At 37.4% G+C, this 17,876-nt stretch overlaps 1 protein-coding gene across 1 annotated transcript in view; it reads left to right on the top strand.

Moving 5' to 3' along the window:
• gdap2 (ganglioside induced differentiation associated protein 2) overlaps nucleotides 1–17,876 on the top strand; it is a 60,124-nt gene that overhangs the window by 23,877 nt on the left and 18,371 nt on the right. The window contains exons 9-11 of the mRNA XM_041807037.1: nucleotides 2,222–2,298; nucleotides 6,180–6,256; nucleotides 6,722–6,861. Of these exons, the coding sequence (XP_041662971.1) occupies nucleotides 2,222–2,298; nucleotides 6,180–6,256; nucleotides 6,722–6,861 (294 nt within the window). The remainder of the gene's footprint in view (nucleotides 1–2,221; nucleotides 2,299–6,179; nucleotides 6,257–6,721; nucleotides 6,862–17,876) is intronic.

Genomic DNA, 17,876 nt, shown 5'->3' with positions numbered 1-17,876 from the left:
CCTGCTATTATACTGTGAGCTTGACTGAAAATAATCTGTTTTCAAGCATGAGTCCCCTGGTAGTAGCATGTGTGTAGGGTTGATATTAGTTCAAGTTGCACTTTTGTCCATTACAAATTTCCCACTGGAGACATTACATTTTATCCTCGTCCTGATCTTGATAATAACAAACTACTATTACTACAACCAGCTATTTTGATTGATATTAAAGTGATGATAATTGACCACTAATGATTGACCACTGCATTTCTGCTTGAATTCCAAATGATTTACTAAATTTGTTTTGTTGCCTTGGGGGGCTGCCCCAACTGTGCAACAACTCCTGTAACTTATTTTGCCTTGTTCCATCTTCCAAATGACTGAGAGCATTTTACATTTTTTGTGAACCAGCAGCTTTTCTGTCATATTCTTTTAACTCTCTCACTTTTCAATTCAACTAGAGTACGTGCTGTTGCTCCCTATACTCCTCCACATACTGTGGTGTAAAGGAAAGGAGGGTGTACTCCATTTACCATGTATAACAAAAAAATCTATGGACAAATAGGCACAACATAGAACAGTAATAGTTCATAGTCCATTAATTAGGTTTTTTAATCACAGGGAATTAGAATTGTAATTGAAATTGAACTTGATTAATCACTTGCACCAACCAATATCTGCGTTATTGACTGAATCCATTAATTTGAGCTTTCACACCTCTTTGACTCGCCCCCTACCTCCTGTATTTTGAAGACTTAAGGTTAAGTTGTTGTCAGTTAAAATGAACTTGTTAGTAACATCAGTGTTAATAATATCACAATGTTTACCTGCACAAAAGTGTAATAAGGGAACTTTGCCACAGTTGCACAGGGTACATTGTGGGTTTGTGTGGGCTTTGCAATTTGACTGCTAAGTCATAAAGACACCTTCGCACACAAAATTAAGTCTGTAAAAAAGGAAAAAAAAACAAGAAAGACTACAAAAACATGTCAGTATGACATCATCTTCTGCTTCTTTCCATCTGGTTCTATGCTTTCCCCTTTGACTAAATTTCCAAGCCTCCATATGTGAGCTAAATATTAAAGTTGTTTTGGTGGCTGGGCTTTACCTTGTTGATGACTACATGCAGTGGTAGCTGATTTAACTAACTCCCACAAACCGGGTTCTACCACATCACCCTGCTTTTATGCTTTATTCAAAGCCCTTGACTCTAATTTATGTGTAAAATACTTCAACAAAAAGCATGTCCTAGCACCAGAGTTCGTAGAGTAGTGTGAACTGAATTCCTGGAAAAAATAAGTTTGATTTATTTCATTCTGATATTTTATAGCGTGTTCCACATTATTATGCACGGCATTTTTCTCTGATTTTCTAAATATCAATGCAAATTACAGTCATAATATTTTTCAAGTCATCAACGGTTAGAGTATAATTCAAATGTTTTTGAACAAACTTCATAATGATAACTATTATTTTTTTAAAAATAAAAACCTCAAAATGCACTTTTCCACATGTTCCACATTATTAAGCAGGCCACAAGTTTCAGCTATATGGGAAAGAAAAAGGATCTCTCTGCTGCTGAAAAGTGTCAAATAGTGTAATGCCTTGGACAAGGAATGAAAACATTCGATATTTCAGGAAAAATTAAGCATGATTATCATACTGTGAAGAAATTTGTGGCTGATTCAGAGCACAGACTCTGGATAGAAGGCAAAATGAGGAAGGTTTCTGATAGAGAAATACATCAGATTAAGGGAGCAGATGCTAAAATGCCATTACAAAGCAGCAAACAAGTATTTGAAGCTGCTGGTGCCTCTGGAGTCCCACCAACCTCAAGGTGTAGGATCCTCCAGAGGCTTGCAGTCGTGTATAAACCTACTATTCAGGTGTAAATGACTGTTAAGTAGTTTGGCTTGTAGAAGGAGCTGACATTCCTGCATGTTATAGAAGAGTTAAAGCTCTCCCACAGTCAAACAAAAACTTTGACACCAGCTTTAACTTTTACTTTGCTGTCCTCAAAGGGAGATATCTTCTCCAGTCCAGAACAACAGAAGAAACAGAAAACACAGGAAAAATAAAGTGATGACTGGAGACCTGCCTCTTAACTTGTCATTACATAGTTTTGAATAAGTATGTGAAACACTTTAGAGCCTTGTTAGGACCATAATCTGTGTTATCTGCTGCAGCTGTTTCCCTGAGCTACAAATTAAAAACAATTTCTGTGGCTGTTTCTCTCCATCAGTTACCATCGCTGGCTGTGCCGGGCGAGAGCGGAGGATCTGTCAGACATCGCTGCACTAAAAGCTTTATATCAGACTGGTATGTGTTAACATCTTTGTGAGGAAGAGGGAAGGAGAAGAGTCTTGTATTTGATAGATACTTTAATTTTGGGGTTTGAATTTGTCAAAAAGGAGAGGCAAATGAAGAATGTGTATCCAGTCATTCCTCATCTGATAATAGTTTTTCTTCACTTTATTGATTACAGTGCTAAAGGGAACTGCTTTCTATTTTCTTTTTTCAATTTAGCTAAAAAGGCTTGAAAAGACAAGTTAAAGAGAAAAAAAATTGAACCTGCTAGTTGAGTTTAGTGTCATAACCAGTAGGAGGCGTTGTTGTTCAAGACTTTGAACTTGTTATGAGTGTCAAAGGGCCAATTTTCCTCTGACAACAGGTTGCAAGTGAAAACTCGTATGCTTTTTTTATAACTCTAATGTCTTCAGCATTAAATATTAAGACCCCTATGAATCTAATGACCTCCTGAAAGTTAAAGGTTAAAGAATATAATTCAGAAAAGTAAAATGCAAGCAACTAAGCAAGTAAAACTTATTTATTTGCCCTTTTCATAAATGTTAGTCACAAAGGCTTTGTATTATAAAAAGATGCTCAAAACAAAGAATATATAAAAGCAACTAACTAAAAATCTCCAAACTTGTAATTTCGGGTCAACCTGTCAGGAATCAGGACTCACCACCTCCATGAGAGTAATCACATCCAACATTTTTGAAAATGTTTAACCACTCAAATCTATTTAATAGAAAAAAGTTGCAGTTTGATGAAAACAAAACATATTGAACAAAGAGACAGGGCAAAACAAACGTGTTAAAAAACATTCATCATTACAGAAGGTTGTGCATGCATTTATCTTGTTTTCTCCATTTTCTAGAGACAGCCTGGAAATTTGGTGATTTCTTGAGGACTTTCCTCATTATTTTGAGAACACTAGCTGTGTTTTGCAAAGAAATGAGATAAATAGGTAGAAATCCTAAGACAAATGCTGAAATTTACCTGTTGACATTGAAAAACTGAAAAAATGCTTGTATGAATGTACTGCACATCCACTGTACATAGACTTTATGGCACCTTTTTTTCCTGGCATATTTGCGACCCTCTAGAAAAAGCCTTGCAAGCCACTTTTGGGTCCTGACCCACCAGTTGAGAACCACTGATCTAAACTGATGATCAGGACTGAAGCACTAGTTAGTTTTTATTGAAGTAGATCTCTGTTTATCCACAGAGGTGTACTGGATTTTGCTGTAAAAATATCAAAATTCCTATTAAAATCCTGCTTTTCCATTTATTAGCAAGGCTTTAACCAGGTCTGACCTTAATAATATATGTTCTTGCAAATGCCCTTTGAACTCCATCCATCCATGATATGGTCACTGATGGCCGGAGTCAGTCCCAGCAGACATTGGACCAGAGATGGGTACACCCTAGATATGTCACAATTTCGTGTCACCAGTCAGCCCAATGAGCATGCTTTTGGACTGTGGGAGGAAGATGGAGCACCTGGAGAGACCCCACACATGCACAGGGAGAAAAGGAAACAACAGAAGGGCCATGTCTGACCTGGAACCTCCTTGAGAGGCATCAGTGTTAACCACTGCACTATTTTGCAGTCCCTTCTTGAAGTCAATTAAAGGTGCTTGCAGTAGCCTTACCCTCACTTCCACTTACATATGGTTACTGAAGCAAGTCAACCAGGAGTCTGTTTGCTGCAAGGAAATCTCTCAATATCCAACATGCCTGTAAAACTCCCCACCTTCACAAATATATTAAAAAAGTTTAACTTTTGTGGTGGATTTCAGAGACCATATGAAAGGGTGCTGCTTAGTAAACACGCCGCTAACTAGCAAACAGGTTATATTAGCCAGCTAGATATGAAATACCAACAGATTAATCCGTGTGGTAGGAAATACACCATTGATTTTCCATTTGATATGAAGTGTTGTCAGATCATGAAATATATTCATACATTTATTGAAAAGTCAGAAGGTATTTCTGGATAAAAACAGGTTAGTTAACATATAAACAATACTTGAATGGTTAAGCTTGTTTGGCCGTTATTATCTTTTTAATCAAATATTTATCAAAATATGCTTTACTTTTTTGTTAACATAAAATATTAGTCCTGTGTTTATTTTAGTTACTCTCCAAACACATAATACAAACTATTAAGTGGCAAAAATTTAAGAAAATTATCCTCTCCTCCATTGCTATGGGTAGTTTCTATCAGGTTTCTTTCCACCCATAAAGAGATGCAATCCTTGCACTGGATCTGAATTTTTACAGACATCAGCCACATAGGTTAGTGGAAATGAGGGGTTAATCAGTGATTTAATGTGCTGTCCGAATCTCCCAATTGTTAGAGAAAATATTAAAAAATTGAAACAGTTTCCACAAAACTGTCAGCCACTCCACTTTGGAGTATGATAGAGCCTTCCTTCCCTCTGAAATCAATAGTTACATCTTAAGTCTTCCAGAAAACTATTGTGTTGGATTTTTCTTTAAACTCATTGCAAGAAAGCCCAACTGTCCCAAAACTGCTGAATTCACCCCTGACAAAAGCAAGAAGTGTCAGAAGTTTAAGGCTGCAGACAGACCTTAGAGTAAGAAAAGACCTGAGTAAGTTCAGGGGGGGTGCATTCATCAGAAATCAAAGAAAATAAAGTAAATGGCCGAAACGTCGGCCTTGAAAACACTGGCATACTCCTTGTTTTATGTGAGTTGTTTTAAGTGATAAAAGATTGTATTCTATTCAGCAGAAGGACAAAATGCAGGTTTAAAAACACTTACTTAGGATTATTGGATGCAGAACAAGCATGAAAAATAGTTTGAACAAAGCACAGCCCTCTGAAGAATTTCACATGCATCGCAGAACACAAACACAAAATCAAGACCATCGTCGAGTACACATGCAGTGCGGCTGAGCTGCTGTGATGGGGATCATGTTTTCAGAGAAATGTCACTTCCTGTGTAGGGGCAGTTTCTGGTTTTCAAAAGGTGAATGAGGACACTGTTAAACAAAAAACACCATATTGTTAGGTAGAAATGACTGTACTTGTTCTTTGGAATAACCAAAGGAAAACCTCAAGAGTTTGAGGGACTGTAACAATGCTGTATTTCACCGCATATAAAGGAAAGATAAAACTAAATGTTTAACTAGCTGAAAACCTGCTTTATCATATCGATGCTGCAAAACATAAATACATCATCAACACTTTTCAATAGCATGCTTTTGCATGATCCATTCTCCATTTTCTCTTACTATCTAATAACTACAGGTCTTTGGCTATACCTCCTAACCAAAAGCTATAACAAGAGGAAAAGAGAGCATTCCTTAAACTGGTCAAACACGTCACTAACAAGGACATTAGTTACGTTTTTGAACAATTCAGACAATGTCTGGAATTTGCCAGAAATTTAAAAATGACAAAATATTCCAATATCAGGTGACAAGAACTTGATTTTTTCTTGCTATTGTCCTAAAAATTGATTTCCTCTAAAATTCTGCTGTTGTGACTACCCGACTTTAGAACCATTTAAACAAAGGAAAGCAGAAAATTTTTGGGCCCTGGTCCAGTTTGACAAAAGCTTTCCCAACACTGGCACAGAAAAAAATGCAAAAAATCAGAACATCCTTAAAAACATGATATTAACATAGTCATTTATTGTCAGAAAGGCTACAAGCAGAATATACCCATTGAAAACATTTTAAATTTCACTTGGATTTTTGAAAATATCTCACAACCCAACCTCTCGGTTTCAGAACCCCTTAGAGGGTCTCAACCCCACCTTGAAAACCACTTTATAGGGGATCTGCAGTCAACAAGTTAGTCAGTGGGCATACTGGTAGTTTGGGTCCCTTTGTTTATTCTGTGTGTATTCATTGTTTTTTTTGTGTGTGTGTATGCCCACAGGTGTGGACATGTGTGGAAGGACAGTGATGGTTGTGGTTGGTCGGAATATCCCAGTGACCCTCATCGACATTGAGAAGGTAACACTTACACAAAACAATATCAATATGTGTTTTTTCTGTTGAACTTGATGTGGGTAGCCATGATCTCCACCTTTTTAAACTGATATACCAAATGTGCTGTCTGTTTTTTATCGTTATTTGCATGCCTTCTGCATGCATGTGCTTCTGTTATGTAACGTGCCTCTTTTTGCATTTTTCAAGCATCTGTTTGTGTCCTTTTTTAGCCACTGCTTTCTCATGTAGCTACAGCTGTAAGCTGTACAAATGAAATTTGTTTATGTTATGATGTGTTTGTAATCCTGAATATCACAAATACAGAAGAACTATTTGAAATGTTGGTTAATCAACTGAATATAAACAACCTTTATAACCAAAACTCTACAACCAAAAGAACTAAATACATTAAATAAAGTGTCACTCAAATGTGCAGGCTAGGATTATGAAAGTGATTAGCAGGCTGATTTGGGCTGTGTTTATATACAGGCTCTGCTCTACTTCATCCATGTGATGGACCACATCACGGTCAAGGAATATGTCATGGTTTATTTCCACACCCTGACTGCAGAGCACAACCACCTGGACCCCCACTTCCTGAAGAACCTCTTCGACATTGTTGATACCAAGTTAGTTTGTTGTTTTTTTACAATCCTTGTTAAACTGTGCTAATTGTAACTTCAAGCTCATATCTTAACTCTTCAGTTTTCAGCATTTATCATCATCTTTACATTTTTCAGTTGGCTAATCCAAGACAGGGAAACATTTATTTCAGTTCTTTTACAACAAATTATGCAGAAAGACGTAGAAAAACCCTCGATTAAGGTCTGACAAACTTTGAGAACTCTTTGGTAATGAGCTGCTTTTTTTTAGCAGTAGCACATAAATACTTCAGTAAAAAGACAATAAATGTTGCAGTGTCTGCACATTATGAGCATTATCTCTTGCTTCCTCTTTTCCAAACCTTTTGCTGGATACAATAAAACCCCAGATTCAAACAGGCTCTATCCTCAGCAAGGCCTGGTTGTAATTGTGACCCAGGATTGGCCCTCATTTTGGCTCCGGTGACTGTGCTGACTTCTGCAGCTGGATCAAAGTTCAGATACATTGTTCGTGCTACAGCGTGACACCGCCAAGGTTATAGTGTTTTGACTTTTTGGAAAAGCAAAACGAGCTGTGAAACGCGTTTGTTTCTCCATGGGTTTTGGAAATCTGGCGGCCATATTTGGAACAGGAAAGCCAAACTTGGAGCGTGTGCTCTGGGGTGATGTGCTGGCTGCAGCTCAGCCTTAATCAGAGGGTTTGTAGCTTTGAAAGAAGATCCTGAAGTAGCTCAGGATAGGCCTTCTGTAGATATCACCAACAAATTGACATAATTTTCGTTTTTTTTAAAGCATTAACATTGAAGTTAGTGTTGCAGTAGCTTTTCCTCCAATTAAGTTAATGCTGAAGAATGTAGAAAATGTAAGCAGGGGCAGCCATTTCACTTTACTTTTATGCGTTCCAGATCAAATCCAAAGAACCTACAGACATTTTTATTTTTAATTTTTTGGTAAGAAAAACTTGAACCATACCTCTTCTCACCTTCCAATCAGCATTTAGACCAGAGTTTAGAGCCCAGGAATTCTAATCCATGATTGACTTGAAAATTTGGCATACATTTTGTCATCACATATGCAGCATTGTTATATCAAACACTCTATATATGGTCTCAAATGTTGAGTAAAATTTCATCTCTCTGTTTGAAGTCTGTTGTGGCAGAGGACTTGTTTTTTCTATGACATTGAATAGGGGCAACCACATCCTCTCAGTGAAGACCAAAGCTGTTAGAGTTTCAATAAGCCACAAAATAGCCCCCCAGTCTTATGTTATCTATCAAAACGTCATACTGTTGGCCCCCAAAGACTCTGTAATGGATCCACCATTTGATACAGCCAAGCAGTGGTTGAATCTTCTTTTAGTTTGAAGCTGAAATTGTCAATGATGCTGAGTATGTCCAGTGTAGTTGATGAGAATGCGTTTGAAGTTATGCTTTAGGCAATCTCTGAACCCCTCAACAATCACCACTTGTCATGGTCTTATAGGGGATGCATCCCTTTGAGATTGGACTTAAATTTCTCAATACATCCAGTGAAGCCATGGGCTAAGTCAAGCAACTTTCCCTTGCAGCTGTTAGACCTGTAATGTAAACACTGTCATGTCTTGGTCAACAACACCCATGGGTATCTATCTGATTATGCTCAGTTTAACATTTAGATAGGATTGCAGCTATACTCTGGCTTACTTCTGCAGTAAAACCCTGAAAAAGAAATAGATTTTCTTTTAATTTACTTGCAATTAACAATCACTGAGTTTGCCAAAATTGCAACATCATGATGCAGTTCTGTACAAAGTCAAGCTTTTTCAGATCTGCCATCGAGAGGAGAAGTAAATGACTCTTAAATGTTTGTTGAAGGAAGGTTAGTCATCATTTCTGATGAATTTCAGGTTGCCAAGTAAACTAACGGCCATTTAACTTTGGCGAAACAGAGTCAGGTCAATTTGGATCAATTATTTAAGCGTTTCTTGCAGAAATGGCTCTGGCTGATTGCCCAACCTTGAATGCAGGTAGAAAAATGTGGATTTTGTGAAGGATTCATGAAATTAACTGGATGATATTGATATCGGTATATATTAGTTTTAAAAGGTAGTTTTGGTGATTAACAACCAAAATATCAGTTGCAAATATCAGCAGAAATTTTCAAATTTACAGATGTTTGCATCTGATATTTTGACTATAAATATCAAGTTGTATTGGCTGTTAATATCAGCTGAATGTAGAAATAAGTTTGTGGCATTTTAGGGTGGACCACATATCTATGCCAGCTTTAGTCTTTCTTTTTGTTCATCCTCAAATTTCAAACTTTTAAGTGTATTTTACAGATTAAAGTTTGTTTCTTTGTTCATCCTCAAAGTGTGTCGATAGCAACCCTAGAAAAGACACCCTGGTCTCATAGGATCCTCCTTTCTAAAATGAAGAATAATTTCAATCAAACTAGACTGAAAGAAAATGTGTTAATCATCTCAAACAGTACTGAAGACAATCAGTGTATGTCATTCATGTTGCATGAAGTGCCTATAAAAAGTATTCATCCTTTTTGGTTGTTTTTCTGATTTCAAAAATCAGTCGTGGTCAATTCAGTTTTGTTTTTTTTTTTACTTACAAATTACCAAAAAACTCTTTAATGTCAAGATGAAAACAGATTTCTACAAAGTAAAATATGTCATTTAAAATAGGCGACTGCCCAAATATTCACCTCCTTCAAGTCAGTATTTAGTTGAAGTAGTGTTGGCTGCAGCACTGAGTCTGTGTGAATAGGTCTCAATCCGGATTGCACATCTGGACCCTACAATTTTACTACATTATTCGTGAACAGCCCTTTTAAATTCTAGCCACAAATTCTCTACTGGATTGAGGTCTGGGCTTTGACTCGGTCACTCCAGAGCATTCACCTTGTCTTCTTTAAACCCTTTTATGTGTATTCACTTACAGCCTACATACGATTGTCCTTCTGGATTTCCCTATATTTTGCAGCATTCATTTTACCCTCTGCCTTTACAAGCCTTCCAGGGCCAAGAAGCATCCCCATAGCATGATGCTGCCACCATGTGTTTCACAGTGCAGATAGTCTGCTTGTGGTGATTTGCATTGTTTTGTGTCCGCCAGATATGACATCTTGTCTGATGGGCAAAAAGCACCATTTTAGTCTCATCAGACCAAAGAACTTTCTTCCACTTGACCATGGAGTCTCCTACATGCCTTTTGGTAACCATAGTACCGATACTTTTATACTATGTAATACTGATTAATCAGTGACTCAACCTTCCTTACAGTGTCTTTATACTACAATCACTTGTGACACATTAACTGCATGCAGGTGACCCCTTTTTCACCAGTTGTGAGACAACTGGCAGCAGTTGGCTGGACCTCTGTTGAATTATGTCAGTCACTTTATAGGGGGTGAACCTTTGTGCGGTCATTCATTTTTATTAGACTGATATTACTCTGTAGAAATCTGTTTTCACTTTGTCATTAAAAAGTTTTTTATTTGTCAAAAAAATATTGATCATGATTGATTTGTAAAATCAAAAAGGGTAAAACATCCAAGAGGTTTAATACTTTTTATAGGCACTTTAACTACCAGACTTGCCCAAACTCAATTCTGTTTTTCCTAAACTAAGTAGGTTTGTACCTAGACCAAAAACCAAACTGCAACAGTTTGAAAAAGGCAGAAAAAAACTGAAATGGAAAAATAAATTTTTTGACATATTCATGAATCAAGCAAAGTTATTATAAATGTATGCCTGTCAATAGTCAGAAATATCTGCTTGATGTTTATTTAATTCTTAGTATTAAATTATGTAGTTTTTAGACTGTTTTTTGGACAAAATAAGATTTTCAAACAACCTTTTGCTCTTGGATTTCTTAAAATTAACAATCAATGTACAACGTGAGACATTAAACTTTTTTATACCACCTAAGGATCCTCATTCTAAGATCATTTCTATATAGAATGGCTGGATACATTTTTCAAAAAGTTTTCCATAGCTGTTTTTCAAGCATTCAAGTGTTTAAGCAAACAATCATATGGTTATTTAGGACCCCTCATTTTTATTTAAGCTACAGATGAACTGGTTTTATATGAATTTTGTTCTCCAGCTTCTGAGAAACAGTAATCGCCCAGTTTATACACTTTTATCAGCTCACTATAGCATTTATAACACTTCTAAAGAAAGTAAAGCATATTTAGGCATCAGCAAAAAGGCCCAAAGCTAAATGAATTGGAGAACAAACCTTCAGTGCTCTTAAGAAATGTGTTTCCAATTTGTATGATATTCTTAAAGCACCTGAGGTAAAGGCAGAACTAGAAGTGCAGTGTTAACACTACTAGATCTGCTCTCTTTCTAGTTTCTAGTAACCACAACCGTTCAAACTTCCTGTGTTTGTGGGAAACTCCATTCAGTCATTCAGCACCTTTTAGCCCCAGGTTCCTCGTCACAGATCTGTCATTCAGTTAGTTTCACCACACCTCTCTTAGCCTTTTCTTTCTGGAAACTTTAGTCAAGCCCTTATATAAGAAAAGTAGGAACACATCCTCCATGTTTTTTCCTTTATACTAAATGAAAGCACTATTTTGTACGTCAGAGTTTGAACAAAAAAGGAAAGTCGCCAAAATGCCCCATTCATTCAGCCAATCTGAGAAATGAATGAAGACGCCTTCATTCATCTTCCTCTTTCACTGGAATGGGGTAACCTCGTTCAGTCATCATGTTTGATCATGACTGCCTCTGTTTAGTTTGCTGATTCATCGTGGAGAGTTGCAGCTCAGGATGAAGTACTAATCACCTGAAAATGTCTAGTATTTAAAATTCCCCATGATCTGTATAAACTTTTAGCTTTGACTCATGATACCTTATTATTAAAAGATGCACTAATTTGACCGCAATTAGGCACTAGTCGTTTGTAATGAAACAGCTGACTGTGATGTTTTAGAGATGAAGCTTTTGTTTATGTGAATTTGTCTGTAAGAAGGAACAGTACAAGAAGAGGAGATCATATTTCATTTATTAGGTTTGACATTCAAACAGACCTAGTTATGGTATCTCATTTCAATTTAGTGAGCAATCCTACTTTTTCCCCTTGATTTATTGGACGTTTTGTGGATTATAACATGTGTTTTTAGTGTACCAGAGCAGAAACCTCTGGGACTATGAAATGAACACCCACTGAACTGCCAAAAGCTGAAATTTCAAAATGGGCCTCTTGAGGCTTGCTCCATAGAGAGCCAATCCTTTTAAATCCATTTGTTAAAATGACTGTTTTTGCATTTGAATAGTTTGGTATCACAATCGAAGTCTCTAAATTAGGATAAGGTTGAACAATGACATGGTAATATGGTTTTCTTAGCGCATTTAAAAAGACCCTGACATAAAACGTCAGCTGTAAATCAGTGATGAGAAGTAAAAGTTTTTTAAGCTCCACTCAGAGTGGGAATGGGCTGGCCATCATTGCCCACATTGAACTGTCTCCAAAGGTCACAAAATAGAAGAAGACGTTTTATCCTTCTTTTAAACAGACAGATAATAGCTGTAAAATTTGGTTTATGTATGAGCCACACCTCTAATACCTATTTCTTTATCTAAAAAGTTGGCTTTGTCTTATATATTGGATTGATTTGTATACCAGTATAAAATACTAAGACATGTAATGTCATTTCCGCAGGTGCACACGTGTTAGGTGTCATGCAGCCAGCAAACAGCCGCTTTAGCTTCACTGCTCAGAAAGTGCTGGAATACATAATGGCACAGACCACACTGGTGGGAGTGGTGCTGCTTTTTATCCACTTTTCTCCATCGTTACCTCATAACTGTGCATTTAAAGGAAACTGCGCATACATTACGTAAATGAAATGTGTGGACCGCTGGTTTGACTGAGAACACTCCTCAGTAAGAACAACAGGTGATGGACAGAGGAGGGCAGAGTGATTCGTGGGCTGCATATCTGTCTCACAACAATCACTGCAGACTGAGACTTCAAATACCATATTATAGTGAGTAGATGTGCAAACTTGATACCATGAGAACAGATGACACTAAAAGAGCGACAGCTGCACAGAAACTGTGAGGCAATGATTTTGCTGAACAAAATGGAAATATTCAATCAAGAGAATGGTTTGCACCTTTTACCCCCAAGAACAGAATCCAAGAACAGACTGCAGCTTCTGTACCAGAGTGATTTATAATCTGGACTTTACATCCAAGGATCTACTCCGCCGATCCCATTCGAGGTCGCAAGGGCTGGAGCCAGTCCCAACTGCCATTGGGCAAGAGGCAGGATATACCCTGGACTGGTTGCAAGTCAATTTCAAGTCTGGCATATATAGAGACAAACAACCTGGCATTTTAACACACACCTATGGGCAATTTAGAGTAACCGATCAACCTAACAAGCATGATTTTGGGCTGTGGGAGGAAGCTGAAGTACCCAGAGAGAACCTACACTTACACAGGGAGAACATGAAAACTCAACAGTGAAGCCCTTATCAAAGATCTGTTATAAGCTCTCCAGCACTTCTTCATTATGGAAAAAGCAGTCACTGATGAACATTTCTTTGCATTTTTCTTACGAAAAATGAAAGCAAAGTTTATTTAGACAGCTCAAGATATCGAAGAGCTTTTCAACACTTGGCCAACACTCTGTGTGACATGCAGAGCCGTAAACCATGATATAAGGCGTCAGCAGTTTCATGAGTCTATTTTTTTGGTTATCAAGGAAAATAGCAGCATTTTCTGCAGTTAGCCTGATATTGCAATTGCAAATACATTAATTGTGTAGTACTAACAGAGCATGACAGTAAAATTACATTACACTGTGAATCAGTAATCAGAATTATTGATAAAACTTGGATGAATTTTATCAATTCATTGTTGCAGCCTGACTGTAATCATTTATTCCAGTCTGTGGATGAAATATGAACGATGATGGTGGGCCACGCCCTTTTCCTTTAGGACATGCTATTTTAGCAAAGCTCCTTATTCTGAAGCAACTTTTCTTAGTTTTCTTTCTCCTTTGGTTTGGCATGGCTGTGTTGATCTTCTTAGATGATAGATTCTTAGATGTTAGAGCCTTTAGCCTTGTCTTGGCGTGTCCAGCGCACTCAACCAATGGAGACATTGATTTTCTGCAGATGCGTTTGGGCTCCAGACAGCCTAACCCGCAGACTAAAGCCAAACATAACCACAAAGTTTCCAAAACTGTCTAGCTAAGCAGGAGATATGATGAAAACTGTCTTGAGGCAACAGATGAGGATTTTGATCTTTATTTAGGACCCCCAGGGGATTCAGGACTGGACCAGAGCAGAATCCCCACATCATTGTTTAGTATTTCTGATTCCCCTCTGGGTTTTTCTTTCAACAAAAAGCTCAGATTACTCCCACTCTAGGCCAGTTGTGTTTTGTTTTAAGTACAGATGAGTCTAACCACAGCCAGACCACCCTTACGTGTGTTTGGCTCGACAGTACAAGCTGCAACAAATGTGGCGGATTATTGTCACTGTACTGCCATGAAATAAAAGGCTTTTCTTTTCTGCCAGTGCTGAGTGGATTATAGTTGTTATGGCTTTAAAACCTTGTTGGTCTCTGAAATTTGAAAATAGTTTCTGGTGTATCTCATGTAATAGCTTTTCTTTTATTTGTAAATTTAAGGACTGGCAGAAGGTTTGAAGGGGCAATCTTTGAAACATGAAAGGTGAGAGAGTGCTCCCAAATATAAGGAAAACACCATCCTCAGTGGCTTGAACTTGTTTGGCAATCTCGGGGTTTGTCTCTCTGCCTTAGGACCAATAGTGTGATCATCTTGCTCAAATGGACCAGAACCTCCAGCACACATTGGGGTGGTTTGCAGCAGAGGGTTGGGTTTGGGGTCAGTCCCTCCAGTTCTCAGATCATGGTGGGTTATTCTCTACTGCTTCAGGACTGTGTAATGTTAAGAGGTAAACCGTCCAAAATTCTTTCTAACAAAGATGTAGTTAGATCAAACCTAAAACTGGATAAGTCCAGAAACTCTTAGTTAATTTTTCATTATCAAGAGGCTTTATTAGACAGGTGCAAATCAAAATCCCTCTGAACTCCATAACCAAAGCTGGTGCCAAGAATTGTTGCCCTAGTATGCGCAGATTGGTAAAAACCACAATTTTCACCATGTTTGTCTAAACTGTTCTTGTGGTTAAAGTTTCATTCATATCTGACATCTCTCCTCTTGGTTTTTCAGCTTTTGGAGAGCAAAAAATTCAACACCCCACTTGTAAATTTGGAGGATGAGCTGTGAGATTTGCTGGTCCCATGAGCATACAGCTTTGGCATTACTATAATAATATAATCGCTTTATATATATATATATATATATATATATATATATATGTATATATATATATATATATATGTATATACATACATATTAGGTCTGTCAATAGATTAAAAATTTTAATTACGATTAATCTCACAAATTCCATAGTTAACTTGGGATTTATCACAAATTAATCGCACTTTTTTGTCTGTTCTAAATGTACCTTACAGTACTATTTCTCAAGATTTAAATACCCTTATCAACACAAGTGGAAAAAAATGCTTTCTTTATGCAAATGTTCATTCATGTCAACAACCCAAAACAACAACAGATAAAGTCCAGAAAATTCTCTAGTCTGAGCTCAAAGATACTGAACACTACAAAAATCTGCTGAGAGCATAACATGGTAAACTCAAGCCCAACAAGCCACAACAGATGGAGATACTGACCTTAATGTAACATTACTGAATAATACCACGATGTAGAGTCAAACTTTAGACTTCTACAAGTTAACTCCTCTGTTCTCAGCATCTTAACACCGAACATCAGATCTCATCATCACACATGGACATAAAGAAGTCAAGTCTCTGCTGAGAGCTCAGCAGTAAGGCACAGACGCATCTAATGGTGTTTCACTGTTCTGATGTGAGTAAGGTGGACACATCTGCCCTGCTCAAGAGAAAAAGCAAGTAATTACTTAAAAAATGTCTGCTATTATTTATCATATTTTTACTTTCAAACTAAAAAATGTAGTCCAAATGTAAAACAAATGCTGACAGTAAGAAATGACTGTCGTTAGTCCAGTAGATTTACTGGAATGATGTCAATAAACACACATGTGAAGCCTTTTTTTTAAAACTCATGAACACACAAAGTAAAAGAAGGCTCAGTGGAGAACTTTTAAGGTGTACTAAGAGGACTTAACCATCTCTTTATTCTTCAGATCATAGAAGAGCTACAGATTTAATCTAAAACCATTTTTTCTTCCTAAATAAAGGAGACCCATAGTCTAATAATGCTTTCAGCTTATATTATGATACTCTACAGAGCTCATTCACTAACCTCTGCTCCCCTGTCACACACCAGCCTCTGCTGCTCTGTCTCCTCCTCCTCCTCCTCATGATGCAGCTGTACATTCACCATGCATCAGACAATCTCCTGCAGAGTCTTTGACAGTTTCGCAGCATCTTGACTGACTGTTATTTAAATTTGGCATTTATTCACAGTTCCAGTTGATCGTTTTAGTAAGTTTCTACTTTCACTTTCAAGCAGGAGCTGTGTGGGGATGAGAGCAGGGAGGGGTGAACAGACCTTTAGGAGACGTGATCGGACCATTCAGCAGTCAATATAAATAGTCTGCGCAGCTGTGGTGCCGGTTCATGGCAGATATAATAGCCTAAATAAATTAATAAATTATACAGGCCCAAAAGTGCGTCGGCACACCGGGAAATGCCCAGTATGCCAGATAGTGAGTCCATCCCTGCAGAGTTGTCTGAGTGTCTCCATTGTAAACAAATCCAGCATGGCGAGGTCCTGGTCTGGCAAACTACGGGATGGGTCGAGGGTCATACAGAACGTGCATGTGTTAATCGTGCTACAAAAAAATTAGCAGGGTTAAAAGTAATTTGAGTTAACACGATATTAACGCATTTACTTTGACAGCCCTAATATATATATATATATATATATATATATATATATATATATATATATATATATATATATATATATATAAACACCTTTTAAGCTTATAGCTTCGTCTGAAAGCTTAACAAGCCTCCCATGCATGGTTAGGGGTGCTAACTAATATTGCAATGTTAATATTTAATATTTTAATGTTAGAGATTGGTTCATGAAGTGCTGCTTCTTGTTTTCATAGCCCGTTCCACCATGCTTTGGCTCAGCGTCTGTAATCTCAGGCGACCCGCGGTGACCTTTTACCCTTAAACAAGAGTTCCGTTCTCCGTAGGTGCTTGCTAGGTAGCTGTGTTTCACTGGTCTTCATCTTAACGTCTTTCAGTTACAGTTCTGCACCTAAGGAAAAAAGTCATGTGGACTTTATATGAAGGAAGGATAATTTTCGAAATGTTTGCCCATCTGTGCACTTTGGAGAAAAGCGATTATGAACTGCAGCAGCTCATAAATCTCACCTGTTGAGACAGCAGGGCTAAAGTTTAGCTAAGATGCTAACACCAAACGTAGCACATAAACAATTTTCTGAGTTAAAACTCAAAGAAGTCTTCAGTTATCACCGTAACAACAGCTCGTTTATTCATGGGGGTTACAACCGTAACATGTTGTTGGGAGTGATTGCTTTGGTGACATAATCAATACATATGAGCCCACTGATATAATATTAAACAGAGAGGACTTCGCTGAGCTGGAGATCAGCTGTTCTCCAGTGAATCAATGTTTTTGCGACATGTAGACTGAATAGTCACATTAAGAGGAATTATGTAAGGAAAAAAAATGTATAGAAAGCTGTTTTAATTTGACTGTTTTTAATATTATTTTAACCCCTTTTTAAATTCATTTTATTTTGTGCTTCTTGGGAAAATTTGATATTTAGTTTGTACGGTTTTTGGGATTAATTATGCTAAGGAAGTTACAAGTACAGAAGGATGAACATGTACCAGTAAAACCTCCTTTTAATATTTATCTCCCACTTTAATGTCAAAGTAAGACACCTGGACACCTGGGTGTGATGAAAACTTTCTTAAACATAATGCTTGGTTGACAGTCTTCTCAAGGCTGCGGTTA

This window comes from Cheilinus undulatus, linkage group 15 (genome assembly GCF_018320785.1).
Source record: "Cheilinus undulatus linkage group 15, ASM1832078v1, whole genome shotgun sequence".
Taxonomy (NCBI): Eukaryota; Metazoa; Chordata; class Actinopteri; order Labriformes; family Labridae; genus Cheilinus; species Cheilinus undulatus.
Note: the sequence above shows the minus strand (reverse complement) of the source record. Positions and strands in the feature narration are given on the sequence as shown.